The sequence below is a fragment of the Balaenoptera physalus genome (assembly GCF_965194825.1).
Source record: "Balaenoptera physalus genome assembly, chromosome: 12".
Lineage (NCBI taxonomy): Eukaryota > Metazoa > Chordata > Mammalia > Artiodactyla > Balaenopteridae > Balaenoptera > Balaenoptera physalus.
In genome coordinates, this window is record NC_138897.1 from 79,867,032 (window position 1) to 79,886,967 (window position 19,936).

The 19,936-nt window shown below is 48.5% G+C and overlaps 1 protein-coding gene across 3 annotated transcripts in view; it reads right to left on the bottom strand.

Moving 5' to 3' along the window:
• HNF1A (HNF1 homeobox A) overlaps positions 1 to 13,032 on the bottom strand; it is a 25,416-nt gene extending 12,384 nt beyond the window's left edge. For all 3 annotated transcript variants that reach the window (XM_082417469.1, XM_082417467.1, XM_082417468.1), the window contains exon 1: positions 3,405 to 13,032. In XM_082417469.1, coding sequence (XP_082273595.1) covers positions 3,405 to 3,733 — 329 coding nt within the window. In that variant the 5' untranslated portion in view covers positions 3,734 to 13,032. The remainder of the gene's footprint in view (positions 1 to 3,404) is intronic.
• Positions 13,033 to 19,936: the final 6,904 nt, after the last annotated feature.

Sequence of the window (19,936 nt, forward strand, 5' to 3'; positions counted from 1 at the left end):
AAGTCTGCAGAGCTGGGAGACCAGCCTGAAGGCCACTCATCCGGAGGGGGAGCCGAGTTCTCAGTGTGAATCCCAGCTCTGCCACTCACTCTCCGGGCGGCCCTGGGAAGTTTCTTAACTTCTGTGTGCCTCAGTTTCCTCAACTGTAATAGGGAGCTAATAATATTTAATAGGCTGCCAGGAGGAGAAAACGAGCTTAATGCACTTGTAAGCTCTTCGTGAGCCCTCGAGCACTACGCAGAAGTGGTCGATGGTGACATTAACAGCAAGAATGACCCAGGAGGGTAAAGAGGGAGATAAATGTATCAAGGACAGGCATGCGACCTCAGGGTGCTGTGCAAAGTGTGGGATTAGGAGGACCTGGGTCCAAGTCCTGGCCTTACTGCTTTGTAAGAGTTACTTTGGGCAGGTCGCTTTGCCTCTCTGAGCTTTAGTTTGCTCATCTGTAAAATGGGACCACTGATAATAGCAACTGTTCGTTGCACTCACATGCTTACCCTGTGGGTAAGCGTTATGATCAACTCTGCCTTGCAGAGAACACTGGGACTCAGAAGAGTGAAATTGCCTGCCTGAGCAGAGCTGGGGTTCAAGCCCAGGCAGGCTGGCCTCAGTTAGGGATGTCAGATTGCCCCACCTTGGCCACTGTCTTCCTGGGTCTCAGTGCCTTGGTGCTGCCCAGTGGAGAGGACCAGAGACCCTCAAGATTGAGTCTGAGCTGCTCAGGGACAAGAGGGCCCAGGAGGACACTGAGGAAGGAGCCCTGGGAACATGTTACTCCCTTGGCCATTGCAGCAGACATCCCCAGGGCTCAGAGAAGCCTAGTCCCTCGTTCATTCATGCTGTGTGTCAGCACTGGGCTTGGATATCAGGGGTCTGAGTGTTGAACAAGCCTCTGGAAGAGCTTCTGTTGTCATAGCAGGAGATAGAAAACAGACAAATAAGGTAATAATAAGTAATGATAAGTTTCAGGGAAAAGTCAATGAAAGTAGTGGAAGAGGGAGTGACTGTGGTGGCATTTGAGCAAAAAGAGGAGAAGGAATTGACCATGGGAAGATCTGGAAAGAGGGTTTCGGGGAGAAGGTACAACACATGCAAAGGCCCTGAGGTGGGAATCAGCAAAGTGTAGTGTAACTGGAGGAAAGTGAGGGAGGGAGAGAGGTCCCTCAGGAAGAGATCAGGGAATCAGGGCAGGGAGTTTGAATTTTACTCATTGTCCAGGTAGGGAAACAGAGGCAGGAGGAGAAGAGACTTGCCCAAGGTCACTCTTGGTCACACTTGGCTTCCACGGGAAGCCCTGCCTCTTCACCATCCTTTCCAGCCTCAACCTCCCCCACTGGCCAGGCCTTCATGGGGGTCCCCCACCCCTCTGCAGCCTGTGCCCTGAGGCTCGAGGCCCCACTTTTTCCCCTCGGGGCGTTTTCAGATCCCTTTTGTTACCTGAACAATAAGTAACCCAGGTAGTTAGTTATAAACCCCGCAGGAACAAGGAGCTGGTTGATAATTTATAGCAACATCTCAAATTTAAATGGAAAGTAAATAGCATGCTGTTAGCATTAAAGAAAACCCAATCGGGGCGGGAGGCAAGCACTCCAGCTTCCTCGCAGCTTGGGGCGCCTCGCTCTCTCCCCAGCCCATTCTCCCAGCTGCGTGTCAGCCCCTCTCCCCTCCCGGCTCCTCCGCTCCACTCTGCTTCTCCAGGCCTCTCTCTCCATCTCCCCTGACGCCCTGTCTCTTCCTCCATGTCTCCCCTCTCTCCCTCAGTTTCCAGGTCTCTGCTGGTCCCCAGGAAGCACTTTGACCCCTGCTTCCTGCTCGAGTGCTGTGGATCAAGCCTTTCCCTCCACCCATCATCCCACCAAAGGGGCTGCTGATCAAGAGGCCCCACCCAGCCAGGTAAGGCCTTTGGCACTCCCTGCCCCCAGTCCGCCCCGAAAGCCCCCAGTCCCACCTGGGGCCCTGAGCAGGTCTGGCCCTGCCCCACCCTTGTCCGAGTTGCCCTCGCCCTGGGTCTGGAGATGCCAGACTCTTTGCCCCTCCCCTGCAACGCGGCAGGGCCCTTTGCCCTCCTCTTCCTGCCAAGTCAGGGGGCCCTGGCTACTCCCCTGCCCCCTGCCCAGGCCCTCACAAGGCCTGGCAGGCCCTGAGAGCTCCCTGAGGCAGGGATCCAGCCCTCCCCAACCCCAAGCTGGGATCAGGACCTTGGACAGAAAAGAGGTGGTCTTTGGGACTCTTCCTCAGAACCCCCAGCCACCCCCCAGCTGGCCCCTGGCCCCGGTCATGGTGATTGAGGGCACCGAAGAGAGTGGGTGTGGAGCCCCAGCTGGGTGGCCTTAGTCCAGCTCCGCCCCCCTCTGAGCCTCAGTTCCCTCATCTGCGAAGCAGTTGTCCCCAGGTGCCTCCAGAGTTCATCTCAACACTACCCGAAATGATACCTGTGAAACCTCAGCACGTGCCCACCTGGCTGTGAAGATGGAGGCTACAGAGCCTTAGGGGAGGGGCAGTCCCTGCAGCCCCCAGGTCCCCTTCCCTCACCTCCAACCTCCCCCACCCCCGCTCCGTGCGAAGTTGGTTGGCCCAGGCCTCGCCAGGCTACCAGCCCTCCAAGTTAATGATCACAGGCCTTATCAGAGCCTTTTGCCATTTATAAATTTATAAAACAAAAGAGAAATAATAAAGCCCGTGGGTAATTAGTAACCAGGTCAGCTCTGCTGAGGAGAGGGGAGGCATCGGGCTCAGACCCACCCAGTTCTCCAGGAGATGGGGAGCCAGCCAGTGGGTGGGGTACAGAGTGGGGAGGCTTCTAACGGTACCCACTGGTGAGGGGCATGGCCTGAGGCTGTGCTGGAAAGGGGAGCAGCTCCCATCCTAAGGCTCCGTTTCCCTCAGGTAAGAAAGACCTGGCTTCTGCTGGCTGAATGCTTGAGTTCCGGGGAGGCCAAGCGGGGCGCCCAAAACCCCGGCCTGGGCTCCCCCTCCCCACTGGTGCATCCGGGTGCCTAGCAGGGAAGTTGGGATTGGGAGAGTCGAAATGGGCATGGTAGCTAAAAATTCCCTGCCTCCCCACCCCCGTTGTCCAGGGACTAGAATCGTGGACTCTCCTGCTTTGTCCCCATCTTGGGGCTCCCCTGGGGCATGCCCCACTTCCCAAGCACTGGGCTGAAAGCCTTGGCTCATGGAGACTCGGGACCCCTCAGAGGGCCGGGTCAGGGGCTGGAGGCTCCAACCTCCGAGCTAGGACCCCACCCCACCCCCGCTTCCAAGCTCTAATGGGCCCTGTCCCCCTTGCCGACAACCAGCCTAAAGGCTACAGCCCATGGGACTCTGGACTGGCAAGGGCTGGTCAGGAGCCGAGGCTGGGCCCCTCCGGGCTCCTTGGGAGCTGGGGACAGGGGAGGGGTCCTTACTGCAGCAGGGTCTCCACCACGGCTTTCTGGTGGGCTGCCTCCTCGGGGCTGAGGTTCTCCAGCTCTCTGAGAATGGGCGGTGTGAAGTCTTCACCCTCGTCGTCCGTCTCGTCCTCGGAGCCCCTCGTCTCCCCCAGCCCATTGGGCAACTCGGCCAGCTCCCCTCGACCGCCGCCACCACAGGACTCCCCCTTGTCCGGGGGGCCGTCTCCAGCCAGCAGGTAGGGCCCCGGCTCACCCAACGCCTGGATCAGCGCCTCTTTGCTCAGGCCCGACTCGAGCAAGGCCGCCAGGAGCTCCGTCTGCAGCTGGCTCAGTTTAGAAACCATGGCTCCACTAGCGCGGGCCACGCGGCCCAGGGCCACTGAGCCGGCCGCCTCCCCGCCGTGTGGGCTGGCTCCGTGCTGGCCGGCCAGCAGGCAGGCCCAAACCAGGCTCCTTGCGCCCGCTGCCCCCCCAAACCCCACTAGCCAAGCCCTGTGGGCACCCCCAACCCCCAACCCTGGCCCCAGTGGCCAGTGAATCAGGGCCCCTGCCCGCTCTGTTTACATTGGAGCTGGGGAAATTCTCCAAGGTTCATATTTATCCATGTGCTTAGCGAAGGGACTGAACTTTGGACTTCACCCTGCAAAGTGCAGGCCTCATGGCAGCGCAGAGGGACGGGGAGCCGTGGCCTTCCATGGGAGTGGGCAGAGCGGAGGGCGGGGGAGGCAGCGGTGGGGGGCCCAGGACAGCTGGGATGGAAGGTGCTGGGAGCCGGGGAGGCCTTCGGGTGACCAGCATCGGGTCCCTCCCCCAGCGACCTCGTAGGGGGCCAGGCTGAGGCAAGAGAACAAAAACAGCCTTGGGAACAGAAGCAGCAGAGAGTTCTAGGCTGTCGGGTAAACTCTCCTCAAGGGCAAGGCTAGGACACATCCATTTGAGGACCCCCCACTGCCAGCCCCAACATCTGGCCTCCCAGGAGGGAAAACGCTTCGACTTAAGTCTACTGTGGGCTGGGTCTGTAACGTGCGTCATTACCTCAGTGTAGCCCACTAACAGCTGTGAGTAGGTACAGGGATTATGCCCATTTTACAGAGGAGGAAACTGAGGCTCTGAGAGGGTAAGCAACTCGCTCAAAGTCACACAGCTAACAGGGACAAGATTTGTGGAGTGGGAGCAGGGTGAGGCCAGTCAAGCACTTGGTGCAGGTGCAAATTTTAAGGGGACGTCGAAAAACTCAAGATGAAAAAATATTTTTATATACTCTATTAAAAATTCAAAATTAATGCAAAACCCAAAAGGACTTAAAAGAAATGTTCACACGAAAACTTGCTTGCGAATGTTCTCAGCAGCATGATTCACAAGAGCTAAAAAATAGAAAAAACATAAATATCCATCAGTGGATGAATGGATAGAAGAAATGTGGTCTGTCTGTGCAATGGCATATTATTTGGCCATAAAAAGGAATGAAGTCCTGATTCATGCTACAGTAGGCATGAATCTTGAAGACATCATGCTAAGTGAAAGAAGCCAGACACAAAAGACCATCTATTGTATGATTCCATGTATAGGAAACGTCCAGAATAGGCAAATCCATACAGACAGAAAGTAGATTCGTGGTTGCTGGGGGCTGGGGAGGTGGGGGTGGGCACAGGGAATGGCTGCTTAATGGGTACAGGGTTTCTTTGGAGATGATGGAAATGTTCTAATATTGATGGGGTGATGTTACACAACTCTGTAAATTTACTAAAAACCACTGAAGTTTGCAATTTAAAAGGGCAAATTTTATGATCTATGAATCAATAAAATATACTTTTCATTAATTTGAAAAATTAATGCCAAAAATCTGTGATGAACAAAAAATATCAAAATGTTAAATAAAGGCAGGTTCCAACCCTCACTCACCTCCTGCTAATGCCAGTCCTAGGCAAAAACTCATCCTCAACCCCCACCCTTCCCTCTTCCGGTAAGAGCCTGGACAAAAATTCCTGCTGTCTGTCCCCTGGGGTGGCCCTAAGCTCCCAGAACAAGGGGTGTGCGCCATTGCCTGGAGCAGGCAGGGTGGTGCTGAGGGGCTGCCCCCAGGCTGGGGCATCTCTCAGGGGTCTGCAGAGCCGGGGTCATGCTTGGCAGCGGTGGAAGGGAAAAGACGCCCTTGGCCAGAAGGCCCTCCCTGCAGGCCAGGCTAGGCCAGCAGGGGGACAGGGGCTTCTCAGTTCTTCATTTTTGTACTCACCTGACACACTCGGCAGCTGTGAGGCCCGTGCGGCCACTGAGCACTTGAAATGTGGCTAATGCCTCTGACTGAAATGATAATATTTTGGATCTATTGAGTGAACGTTTTTAATTTTAAAACTAAATATTTTAAAAATTAGAAAACTTAATTTCACCTGTTTCTTTTTACTTTTATAATGGTACCGCTGGAAACTTTTGAATTACATTTGCGCCTCACATTCTGTCTCTATTGGACAGCACTGCTCTGTAATTTACTTACACGTATGATGTTTATTATTTATGGTCTGTCTGCCTCTGCTAGAATGTCGGGCCCCCCACCCCCGCTCCAGAGCAGGGCTTTTGTCTGTCTTGTTCACTGCTGTATTCGAAGTGCTTAGTATGTTGCCTCATCTGTACTTAGTAGGTGCTCAGTAATATTTGTGGAATGATAAATTTCATTGCACACCGCCCAACGTATACTTAGCTCCACACCAGGCTTTAGTAATGTGTGAAATGCTCAGAACCCCTCTATGAAGTAGGCACTGTTATTCCCAGAGCCCGGCCGTCTGCACAGGGTGATGCTGGCAGTTGCCCCTTGAGAAAGTGGGCCCCCCACATTTCTCTCAGTGCTTCCCTTCTCCTCTAGCACAAGTAGCTTTGGGATCAGGCAGCTCACTACTGGGGGCAGAATTCTCAAGTCCAGCTAAAGGACAGGGAAGATGCGGTGTGCTGTCCCTTCGCGGTTTCATGGCTCTCCTCCTTGCTACCCCGTCCAGGAGGCTGCTTGCTGCCTGCAGCTGCCCTCGGAGACTTTCCTCTAGAAGAGGGAGCCAGACAGGGTGGGGCCTGGATACTTCGCACAACTTTTGGGCTCATTGACTGCTGGGTCCCCCCGGCAGCCAGGTGGCTGAACTGGTGACTCCGGGACTGAAGGTGGATTTAGTTGGGAGGAGGAGAGTGGCGTGGGGCGGGGGGAGCCTCTAAGGTGTCTAAGGAGAGAGACACCCCCAGGGTCCAACTTCAGCTCCAGTACACACAGAGGCTATTGTCCTGCCCGCCCCCAACCCCCCCGACTAGGGCTCCCTCTGAAAATGAGAAGGGTGTCGGGTATTGATACTTGGCAACAGACAATGGAAACGGCGGTTCCAGCCCCCAGCCTGCCCTTCCCCACAATCAGGGGACACATCTAAACAGACTCAAAGGTTGGGAGGCATTTTGCCTTCTTGAGAATCACTCAGGACCTAGTGTGCGTTTCACGGGCCCCCCACACACACACCCCAAGCCCGCACTGGGTGGCCTCAGGCACTGAGTTCGCCTTTCATGACTTATTTATAAAACAGAGGTGTTGATCTCCTAGGGTTGCTTGAGACAACTTTGTACACCTAATGCAGAGATTCCAAACTTTCTTGGTTCCAGGTACCCCCAGTGTCTCAGTAATACATTTTTATGACAGCTCCTACCCATATCCCCCAACCCCCCAGCCAAAAAACTAACAGTTCTGTTTAGTAAGTAGGTCAGAACAACTAATAAGTATTTATGTCCTAACAACTTAGTAGCCACTTGAAAATGCACATAAACTGAAGAAAAGTAATATTTTAGTTTCTTCTTAAATAATCATACGTATGTACTAATATGAGTGGATTTGTTGGGCTCTACACAACTGCTCAAACTTTGGAATTAGATTGGACATGACCACCTTCATTTCCTGTTCCACAATCATTTTTGCATGATGCTTACTTTTTTTTGTTGTTGTTAGAACAACTGCCGTAAACCCAGCTTCACAAAGTTATGACATCATCTTAACATTCAAACTGCAAACTACCTTGAGCTAGCGCAAGGTGGCCGACAGATGTCGCTGTGTTCCTTTCAAAAATCCTCTAAAATATTCTGCGGCGCCCAGGGGCACCTCGAGGCGTAGTTGGGAACTGCGGACCTAAGGGATGGTCTTGGACACAGAGGGTGTTCGGTAAACCGTAGTTGTGAACTTTATCACCATTCTCACCTACTGAGTGAGCAAATGTTTGCAAAACCGAAGTTCTGGCAAGGCACAAGTCTTCTCCTTGGCCTTAGGAAGCGGCGCAAGAGGGGTGCCCCGTCAGCCAATCTCAGGGCTCTCTTGGAATTTAATCGCCAACCCTACCACCCCACCACCCCCACCTCGGGGCCCACCTGTATTCATACTTGGACTATTCTTCCTCCCAGCCCCAGTACCTTTAACCTTTTAACCTTTATTGAGCAGTCGCTGGTATATGCAATTTTCATGCTTTTTCTCATTTAACATCTCAACAGCCTCATGAGGTAGGTACTTTTATCCCCATTTTACAGATGAGGAAACTGAGGCTCTAGGAGGCTATGTAACCTGCCCAGCTAGTGCTTGGCAGAGCTAGGATTTGAACGCCGATCACCCTGATGCCAGAATCCAAGCCCTTGACCACTATTCCACGCTACCTCTTTCTGTGAGGCAGTTCACTTTCACTAAATACTTGTTACTATTATTTTGTTGTCATCATTGTTTTGTTGTTCTGGTTAAGCATAACTCTGCTTATTGGACTTGTCACCTTTGTGTTGGTTTTACAGATGAGGAGACTGAGGTGCTGAGGGAATAAAAGAGTGATTAAAAACCAGACTGCCTGGGTTTGAGCCTGGCTCTGACATTTACCAGCTTTGTGACCTTGGGCAACTTGCTTAACCTCTCTGTGCCTCAGTTTGCTCTTCTGTACAATGATAATGAAAATACTATCTGCCTCGTGAGTTGTTAGGAGGATTAATGAAGTAATACACAGACAGCACTGTGCCTGGCACATTGTAAGCACTCCCCACTACTGAATGATAATCGTTACCTGATTACTAAAACAGCCGTTCCACTCCTATTACCCAGGCTGAGTTTTCTTTGTTTGCGAAAGTTCTCCACATGAGTCCCTGCCACCCACTTTATTTGACTCTTAAGCCCCGCCTACTCTCTATCCAGTCACACTATTTGCCATCTCCAGAGCATACCTGAAACTGTCTCCCATCTATGACTTTTGCACAAGCTGTTTTCCTGGAGACCCTCACCTGTGAACCTCAAGATCCTCAAGATCCTCCTGGGTCTCCTCCTGATCCCTTCTCCTTCCCACAGCAACATGAGCCTTCACTAGCCAGCCTTCCCTGACTCACTGAAGCAGGACCAGCAGCAACAGAAAGCCTTGGGTTGAGGATTAGAAACTCAGATTCCTGACTCCACACTCAAAGGGTTTCTTTAGTAGATCTGGGGTGAAGCCCAAAGTGTGCACACTCCTTGCATCAAAGGGCAGAGAACTGAATAGTGTTCTCTGCAAATCAACAGTAAGTGTGGTTGTATGTATGTGTTTGAGAAAAATGTGAAAGGACATACTCCAAGCTGTCAACATCAGTTATCTTTGGCAGAGAGGTATACATAAAGAAAAACAAAAACAATAGCAGGAGGAGAGGAAGAGAAATAAAAGAAACCTCAAAAAAAATTGTAACTCTATGAGGTAACAGATATTAACTAAACTTATTGTGGTAATCATTTTGCAGTATATATGGACGTATATCAAATCATCATGTTGTACACCTTAAACTAATACGATGTTATAAGTCAACTATATCTCAATAAAATTGGGGGAAAATTAGTTTATGATGATGGTTGCACAACTCTGGTAATATACTAAAACCATTGAACTGACACTTTAAATGGGTGAGTTATATGGTATATGTATTATATTTCAGTAAAGATCTTAATAAAAAAAGAAAGAAAAGGGGACTTCCCCGGTGGTCCAGTGGGTAAGATTCCATGCTCCCAATGCAGGGGGCCTGGGTTCGATCCCTGGTTGGGGAAATAGATCCCGCATGCATGCTGCAACTAAGAAGTCCACATGGCACAACTAAAGATCCCACATACCGCAACTAAGACCTGGTGCAGCCTAAATAAATAAATAAATATATATTTTTTAAAACTAAAAAACAATGGACCTTCCCAAGCTTAAAAAAAAGAAAGAAAAGAAGCCTCAATAAAATATTGCATGTATAATGAAGTGACTGGGTGTGTATACGTGTATCAGTATAAAAGCACAGTGAGCCATGTGGAAAGATGGTCTTCAAAAGTATATTTGCAGTTATTGCTAGGTGGTAAGATTTCAGGTGATTTTTACTTTCTTGATTATCCTTGTCTGTATTATTTGAATAGTTTAACATGAATATTTTCATAGATATAAAATAGAAAAACAATAAAGTTATTTTTATTTGAATGGTACCTCCTCTCCCCCCCCCCCCACCCAATGAGCCAGATTCCCCAGGCTATCGTGATGCCCACAGTTCTGTCCCCCATCTCAGGTGTTTGTCCCTGGACCCCCACCTGGCTGTGAGCCACAGATGGCAAGAACCATGGTATGTCTATTCCTGGGCGCCCAGGGCTCCCAAGTGCTATTACCTACGCTAGTGGAGCTCCAGACACAGCTCATGCTCAGGAAATAGTTGCCGGATGGAGCCCCATCCAGTGTTTCCGAATGCATTTCTCATGATTTCCTGAAGATGTCTTGTCAGTTCAATTAGATTGTAAATTCTGTGAGATCAGGGAGAGCCTTTGCCTTCCTTTTACTCCCCTTGCCCCTGCCCAGCTCTGATCTGGGCACATAGTGACCTTGAAGGGTAAAAAAAAGACTCGAGGCAGGAAAAACACCTGCAGGAGGAAGGGACCAAACAGCCTGGGAGTGCCTCCGTCCGTTTTATTGTCATCCTCTTCATCGACAGCAGAGGGCGCTCTAATTCTACGCAGCAAAAGTTTCCAAATCTGACTTATGTTTAGAACTCCGGGTCACCAGGGCAAACAAACAAATAACAACACCAAAAAAAACCCACCAAAACCGAAATCCAAGGCCCCACCGCCATTGTTTCTGAATCTGCCTCTTTAGCAGAAATACCAGAGAATCCCTCCTTTGAACAAACACCTCAGGCAATTTTCTCAGGATCAAGCAAGTTGCAGAAACTCTGTCTCACACAGCCCTCCAGGTGTTTACAAGATAAATAACGTGGTTTCGTGGTTTCGACAAGCAAAAAGCCCAGAGAGACTTACAAGGGTGTGAATCAAAGTGAGCAAACAAATTCTTTAGCCAGGATGTCACACTTCAGCCCCAGGGCTAGGTGATGGTGCTGCCTAGAGGGCAAACTATTACAAGCTTTGCTGTTGACTCTGAACAAGTCCCATAACCACTTTAAACCTGTTTCCTCATTTGTAAAGTAGGGACAATGTGGGCCTGAATGGGTTGTTGTGAGAATTCAGTGAGATAAACTGCAGTTGTATTTATACAGCAAGCAGGCATTTGGACAAATGTGAGTTTTCATCCTAGTGAAAATAGCTAGTTTTTGAGCACCTACTACCTGCCAAGCCCTGCATAAGTGCTTTACATTTATTTGTTCCTTTAACCCTCGCAGCAACCCTATGAGGAAAGGTCTGTTATTATCCCCATTTCACAGATGAGGAAACTGAGGCACAGAGAGGTTAAGCAACTTGCCCATTGTCTCCCAGCTAGGAAGTGGCAGAACTGGAATTTGAACCCAAGAAGCCTGGCTCCAAGCCCCAGGATGAACTAGCCCCATGGGAACAAAACTATAACACCTTTGGGGTTTTTGTTTGTTTTTGTTGTTGTTGTTTTTGGCCGTGCCACGCGGCACATGGGATCTTAGTTCCCCGACCAGGGGTCGAACCTGCGACCCCTGCATTTGAAGGGCAGTCTTAACCACTGGACCACCAGGGAAGTCCCGACAACATCTTTTAGGAATCATGAAAATTGCCCCTTGGCTTCTTTGGGGAAAAGTAGACCACCCAGATGAGCGAGTCCAGAAATTAGCTGAGGGGCCAAATGCAGATGCAGGCTGCCGGCTGGGATTCCTAGTCCTACAACTTTTCTCAGATTGGCTTACACACATCTGAATTCATGGGACCAGGAAGTGCTTGGTCTTGCTAAAGCTGGTTCCCGTTGGCGGACTTCCGACTCACTGCTGGACTAGTGTCAATCAGTTGCAGCCTCAATATAGGACATGGGTAATTCCAGAAAGCTGTGGCTTCTGGACACCGCCCCCTGGAAACAAGGCTTTTGTGAGGATACAAAGGGACAAGAGGGAAATCAAGCTGAACTAGTGTCCTCGGGACCTGGCATTGGGGTCATGTCCACTCACGTGCCTGGCTTGACTCACAAGTTATTGATAATCCCAAACAAGCTAACAGAAACGAGGCAATCATGTTTCTGGATGGAGAGATGCAAAGGAGTCTGGGAACACTTTCTGGGGAGGGGAAACCAGAGCCTGGAGGACAGGGTGGGATGAAGGCTTTGCTTTTGTGCAGCTTCATTTTTACACCCTGAGCGAGTTGGTCAGGGTCCTGGCAGGATACAGCTGGCACTCTCTCAAATGAAATGATGCAGCCAGGCTTTCCTGCCGGGGCTCTTTACCAAAGTGGGAGCAGATGTAGGGAGACCAAAGGGATGGAGTGTCCGGGGTGGGGCTGGGGCCAGTAACAGTGGGGAACTGTTGGCAGGCCTGGGCCTGGCTGGGTGAGGGCTGGGATGGCCACCAGTGCCGTGGAAAGGGCTGCCCTAGGAGGACAGGTGACTCAAAGCCTGGAGGCGGGGAAGGGCAATATATACCTCCACCTCTGCCTTGCTCCAGTCCTACCCTCCAGTCTCCTGCTGGCCTCTCCACTTGCCGAACCCAACCACCAGGCAGAGACGGGGGGGAGACTCCGCGGGCACGGAGCAGGGTGGAGACGGGCAGGGAGCACCTCTGTGGAGCAGACCAGACCACTGAGCAGTAGGCATAGTTATGGAGATATGGGGATGTAATAAGAAATATATATTTGGTCTTCATAGAGCTCCTAAACCCTTGTAAAATTGAGTGATGGGGTGAGCAGAGCATCTTTTGTTATACCGTTTGATCTTAGTCCCCATTCCTGACATAGAGTTCCTAAGACCTTTGAACCTCCAGAGTGATTAAGAGCGTCTTTCTGTACGTTAAGGAGGCGATTGATGACTGGGGGCTGCAGGGAGTCCTTACCAGAACCAGAAAGACCGAGGCATGGTTAGAGGGTTAGAAATTTCAGCCCGACGCCCACTCCGACCTCTGGGAAGGGTAGAGGGGCTAGAGGTTGAGTTAATCACCTATTGCCAGTGATTTAATCAATCATGCCTATGTAATGAAATCTCCATGAAAATCCTAAATGAAAGGGTTGGCACTCCTTGCACTTGGGAATATATTCATGAGCCCGGAGGGTGGTACACCCCTACTCCACGGGGATAGAAACTCCTGCACATGGAACTCTTCTGGAACTCACCTATGCACCCCTTCCTCTGTCTGGTCATTTGTGTCCTTTATAATATCCTTTATAATAAACTGGTAATTGGGACTTCCCTGGCAGTCCAGTGATTAAAACTCCTCACTTCCGTTGCAGAGGGAGCGGGTTCGATCCCTGGTCAGGGAACTAAGATCCTGCGTGCCGCGAGATGCAGCCCAAAATGACGACAACAACAATAAACCGGTAATAGTATGTAAAGTGTTTCCCTGAGTTCTGTGAGCTGTTATAGCAGATCATCCAATGTGAGGAGGGGGTCAGGGGAAACCCTGATTTGTAGCCAAGTTGCACAGAAGCATTGATGCCCCAGTACTTGTGAACCCAATACCTGTGACTGGCGTCTGAGGTGGGGACCATCTTGTGATATGAAACCCCTAACCTGTTGGGTCTGCGTGAACCCCGGGGGTTTAGTGTCAGAATTGAATTAAAGGCTGAGGCTTCTAAAAGTCTCATGCAGGGAATTCCTTGGCGGTCCAATGGTTAGGAATCGACGCTTTCACTGCTGTGGCCTGGGTTCAATCCCTGGTCGGGGAACTAAGATCCCACAAGCTGCACAGCGCGGCCAAAAAAAAGTTTCATGCAATACTTCTACCTACGGTTCATCGAACTAAATGCAGTCACATGGCCTTGCCTAGGTTTGAGAGAGGCTGGGAAGTGTCTTTATTCTAGGCAATGAGAGCAGGGTTCTACTAAAGCAAAAATGGGAAGAATGTATATTAGGAATGTAACTGGCTACAAATGATAAAAATAGCATCTCACTGAGCACTTACTATGTGGCAGACCCAGTGCTGAGCACTTAATAAGTGTGGTCTAGTCAAACAAGATCGCCCTCTTGTAGCCAGGAAGACACACACACACACACACACACACACACACACACACACACACACACACACATACACAGAAGCCTCTTGGACATGGCCCCTTCACTGTGAGCCATTGATGTGAGAAGTCTTTGTGACCCAGCAGAGAGGGAGGGGTAATATTCCCTTAGCATAATAAGGTCAGGATTACTGGTTCTCATGAAATTAAATCAAAATCTGTACCAGGAAGAATATGAGTGTTCCATGTAGAAGATAAGGGGGAGGGATGTTTTCAAAAGGAAATTAATCTTTGTGGTTTGAGACGTGTTTGATTTTAAATACATCGAGAGAGAACCAGCCACTACCCGGCAATGGAAACCCCCGTTCTTCCAGCCTACCCCATCCTCCCCACACCTGCCCCCAGAGGAGTCAACGAATGATGAGACCAAAGTCCCTCTGTCCCCCTCTGCGTGTCAGCAGAAAACTCGGAGAAGAAAGACTTTCAACAGTCAGCAGACTCTGGGAACTGTGTACTTAGCAATTTACAAAAAGGGGCTTCATGGGGACTTTGACATTTTTACAGAGAAGGGTGATGTTTCACGAATAGTGAAAAGGTCAGAGACAGAAGTAGGCAGTTCAGAGAGGAAGGGAGCATCACAGGGCTGCCATTTTGCACAACTCCAGGGTAACGCCCACCCACAGAGAAGAGAGGACGACAGTGGTTCTAAAGGCTTATTGAAAGGCGATTCCACAGGACCTAGGGGGTGGGGGCAGGGGGCTTGGAAGAACAGTTGGAGGGTTAGAGGCTGAAGTAGTGGGAGATACCCCAGGACTGGAGACAGGTTTGGGGTTCCTGAGCATCTGGGGAGACTGGATCTGAAATATGAGTAGCCAGTCTGAACCAAGACCCCTGTGTCAACACTTGGCACAGAAATAGCGATGTTAGCAGCCTTCAGAGGATCCACAGGCTTGATCAGAGAGCACATCAGGGTAACCAGTGTAGACCAAAGGCCAGAAGGCTTCCCCCAAACCTTTTTGCCTGGATAGGAATCCTACCACCCCTGTACAAGACAAGAAATAGGAAGCCCTGAGTTACAACTAGGCCTAAATACCACCCCCCGAACACGTGGAAGTCTTGGGTCAGGAATAATTTGATTTCAGAAAACTTAAGCGATGTTCGCAGATTCCAATCATCATCATCATCATCATCATCATCATCGATCACAAAGTTGGGTGGGCTTGAGATAACATTAGGATCCCAGGTTCTCTCCATCCTCCCTCTCAGCAGGCCACAGCATCAGCTTCCCTGAAGGCCAACTCCCCTGATGGTCACAAAGTGGCTGCCACCACTCACTGAGGCATCTTGGTTTTGCGGAGGGTGGGCGGGGAGGAGAGGGAGGAGCTGCTCACGCCCATTAGCTCAGACCACGCCCCCCTTGCATCTCATTGGCCCACCAGTTCAGGCCCACTCTGAATCAATCACTAGCAAAGCGAGATGGAATTGCCGTGATTAAGTTAGGCCAGCTGTTCTCCCTGTGGTCCCAGGACCAGCAGCATCAGCATCACCTGGGAACTTGTTAGAAAGGCAGGTCCTTCAGCCTCATCTCACATGTGCTGGATCACAAACGCTAGGGATGGGACCCAGCGGGCTGGATTTTCACAAGCTCTCCGGGGATTCTGATGCACGAACCCCTGCCTTAGGTAAAGGTCTTCTTAAATTGCTCTCAAGGTCTGTGCGTGAGGATGACTTTGGAGGAAGGTAGGTGAGGCGGGCTGAGGGTGGGGGATGGGAAGAATACCCTCTTCAATGGGCAGTGCAGCTCCCGCTGTCGACAGTGTGATGACAGGGACCATGTGGACCCAGGAGTCCTCACCTGCAGTAGGGAGACAGCAAGACTAAAGTCTCCTCTTAAGACCACCCCCCCCCCACCCCAGAGGAAAAGGAAAAGCCCAACGGACAGGAAAGAAACCCAAAAATCTACATGCATATTATGTCACTTGACCTCTCTGCTATCCTCTAGAAGGGATATTATTAAATTCTCATTTTAGTGACGAGGAAATTGAGGTTCAGAGAAGTCGCTGCTACACGGCTACACACAGCCACCCATTCCACGTGAGATGTCCAATCTCTTGTCCGTGTGATGTAACAATGGCGGGGCAGTGGGAGTGGTCAGGCAGCAAAGGGGAACATTTTGTGTAGAGAATTTTAAAACAGTAATAAAACAGGCTAAAAGTCCTTTATTGTGAAAGTGTAATGGCAATTTTAAAGATCAAAATGCAATAGCAATTCTAATTATTTCTCAATAAAACTGGGCAAAAATAATAAAAGCAAAAAAAAAATGCAATAGCAATTCTAAACAGTTCTAAACAATGTCAGTGACAAGACTCTCTCCCCTCAGTTGGTTTGGGTTCTAAACAATTTCTGTGGTTGCTGTTGAGTTTTAGTAAGAGAAATGATGATATAGGGAATTCCCAGGTGGTCCAGTGGTTAGGGCTCCCACACTCTCACTGCCGAGGTCCGGGGTCCAATCCCTGGTCGGGGAACTAAGATCCCACAAGCCGCGTGGCAAGAAAAAAAGAAAGAAAGAAGAAAAAAAGATGATATAATGATAGAAGTTAAAATATAACACAAATAATACAAATTAAAAACGAGCACTTTTTAATAACCCCTCTTTTAATAAACATTGTAGTCTCCATGTAAGAAGTTAATTCAGAGAATTTTCCCAGTTATACAGCTGGTCCCTGACACAGCTGGTCTCAACTATCGTGGTTTCAAAAGTAAGTTTATAATAATATGAAATCACTGGACCTGGTTTATGACTCCAGCCCCTATGGTACTTCATATTCCTCATTTAAACAGTAGATTAAAAAAAATAATAATACAGTGATTGTAAAGATGAAGGAACAGAACCTAGCCTACTTCAGTTCTGTCAATCTATATGGCCACTTGGAGTTTTTATTTGTGTTTAAAATTTAAAACAGTGAAACAGCATGTAAGTGACAAAGTGTCATACTTTTGGTCGGTCAATGCTAATTGTGGTTCATGCATGAAATATTTTACTGAATTTCAATAATATCTTTAAAATTGAAATATATACCTACTTCCTAATTGTTAATGGTTTTCAAATGAAAGAATGAATCAAGAAAATGATGATGATTGATTGTTACATGATTAATATTGAAAATATTTTTATCACCTAGAGGAGGAAAGTGTTAAAGACGGTCTATTCTGGGTCGAGTACAGTTATTCAAATGTCTGAAGACTATTTCATGCCACTGCTGAGAGTTCTCGCTTCCTGGCTAAATGGCCCTAATTCCTTTGTCCACTCCTCAGCTGACACATTTCAGACAGTTCACTTGCCCAGTGTTACTCCTGGAGCCTAGAGGAGATCTTCTAAGATTGTGGCATCCAGAACGGAGGATTCTGCAGGAGAGGAGAGCGAACACAAATTTTAGAATCAGGTGTGCCAGGATGCAAATCCAGGATGTGGCCATGTGACCTCAGGCAGGTCATTTTCTCTCTGAGCCTGTTTCCTCATCTCTACAATTTGATTAAGGATCTTTATAATCTCTTGGGGTTAATATGAGCTAACTTATTTTTATCTAGATGTGATTATTCATACTGTTTCCCTCCCCACCCTCTAAGGGGAGAGGATTCTTGCCAACTCAGCTCCATGATACCTTCCATTTGTTTTACAGGATCCCAGCCACGGGTTACAGCCTGGGAGAAAAGTGGTCAGGGAGTTTGAGATCTGAGTATGGGTCCAAGGGACTGCCTTTCCCAGGGAGACCTCTGAAAGGGAAGAAGGAGTGTTTTGGAGAAGTTTTACTCTGCATTGAAAATGAGCTCCCTCCAAAACCACACCTATGAGAATGGCTACAATGAAAACGACTGACCTAATCAAGCCCTGGCGAGGATGTGAAGCAAGGGGAACTCTCATGCCCTGCTGTTAGAAATGTAAAGTGGGGGAATTCCCTGGTGTCCTGTAGTTAGGAATCTGTGCTTCCACTGCCAGGGACCATGCGCTGCCAAACACACACACACACACACACACACACACACACACACACAAGAAATGTAAAGTGGTGCAAATACTTTGGAGTTTGTAGTTTCTTTTCTTTCTTTCTTTCTTTTTTTTGGCTGTGGGGCATGCAGGATCTTAGTTCCCCAACCAGGGATCGAACCCAATGCAGGGGCCACGGGTTCGATCCCTGATTGGGGAACTAAGATCCTGCATGCTGCACAGAGCAGCAAAAAAAAAAAAAAAAAAAAAAAAGGAGAACATACCATGTGATTTCACTTAGATAAAAGTCTAGAAAATGCAAAGTAATCCACAGTGATAGAAGGCAATCTAGTGGTTATCGGGTATGGAGGGAGGGTGGCAGAGGCAGGAGGAAAGGATTACAAAGCACAGGAAGAAACTTGGATGTTACAGGTATATTCATTATCTTGATCGTGATGATGGTTTCACAGGTGTATACTTATGTCAAAACTTGTCAAATTATACACTTTAAATATGTGCAGTTTATTGTATGTCAATTATACTGCAACAAAGCTTTTGTTAAAATGTACTCACCCCTTTGCATTCTTTGAGAGATTGGGAAAAGATTTTAATTACTTCCATTTTTCTGACAAATAAGTCACCATGCAGAGACAAGGCCACCAGAAGCCCTGGGTATATTTGGTTTACATATATTATGCAGAAAGCCTGGTTCCTGGCTCAGTAAATAGCAGTGATTGGAATTATTAATGCAGCATTCCAGGTATCATCTGACCGGCACAGAATTCTCTATTTAGACCAGAAGTTGCAAGCTCAGAGGACTTTAGGGGCCAGGCAGGTGAATTAACGCAAGAGTGAGACACGCATATATGGCAGAGACCATGGCAAAAATAATTTATGTCCAGTCTAAATGCATCCAAGTTCTAAGTGTTAAACAACAGACATTGGTGGGCTGAACTGGGCAAGTTTGGGGTTGGGGGGGCGGTCCCTGCATTATCCCTAAGACAAGATACCTCAGGTCAAGTAGGTCCATGAAATTTAGTGATTCGATAGCAACAGGTGACATCTTACAAAATGCTTTTATCAATATTTGGTCCTCCCGACAATGCTGTATGCTCGAGAGGATTATCTCCACTTCTAGATGAGGAAACTGATGTTCAGAGAAGTCACCAAGACTCCCACCCAGGGCCAGTGAAACTGAGACACCCCCTTGCTGCTTCTCACCCCAGCTTGAGTTTTTTTCCCCACGCAGCTACAACTATGATTGTATTAGCTTTGTTTACTCCTGTGGATAAAACTCCACTGTCTCTTCCTTCCCATGGTGGTCACCTCAGGGGCTGAGGATATTTTGGAAGGAGAAAGAGCTCAAGAAGCCCTCTGGTGGACATTCCAGGAAAAAAAAGAGTTGAAAACGCACTGCCTGTTACGACTCCAATTTTTTTTTTTTTTTAAATAAACTCCCTTTATAAGGAGTTCATCTGTGAATATCCTAGGATATTATGCAGGTAAGTTCACTTTAAGAAAACTATTATATATGGTCAGTAATTATGTAATATCTTTATATGGTGCCAGGTACCCAGACTTATCGTTGTGATCATTTTTAAATGTATAGAAACATTGAATCACTATGTTGTGTAACAGGAACTAACATAGTGTTGTTGTAGGTCAATTATACTGCAAAAACAAACTCATAGAAAAAGAGATCATATTTGTGGTTATCAGAGGTGGGGGTAGGGGGAGGAGGAATTGGATGAAGGCAGTTATAAGGTACAAACCTCAGGGAATTCCCTGGTGGTTCAGTGGTTAGGACTCCACGCTTTCACTGCAGAGGACCCAGAACCCTGGTGGCGGAACTAGGATCCCTCACGTCGCAGGGCGTGGCCAAAAAAAAAAAAGAGGTACAAACCTCAGTTATAAGATAAATAAGTACCAGGGATGTAATGTACAACACAATAAATATGATTAACACTGCTGTATGTTACGTATGAAAGTTGTTAAGAGAGTACGTCCTAAGAGTTCTCATCACAAGAAAAAAATTTTTTTCTATTTCTTCTTTCTTTCTTTATTTTTATTTTATTTACTTATTTTTGGCTGCGATGGGTCTTCACTGCTGCGTGCAGGCTTTCTCTAGTTGCAGTGAGCAGGGGCTACTCTTCGTTGCAGTGTGCAGGCTTCTCATTGCGGCGGCTT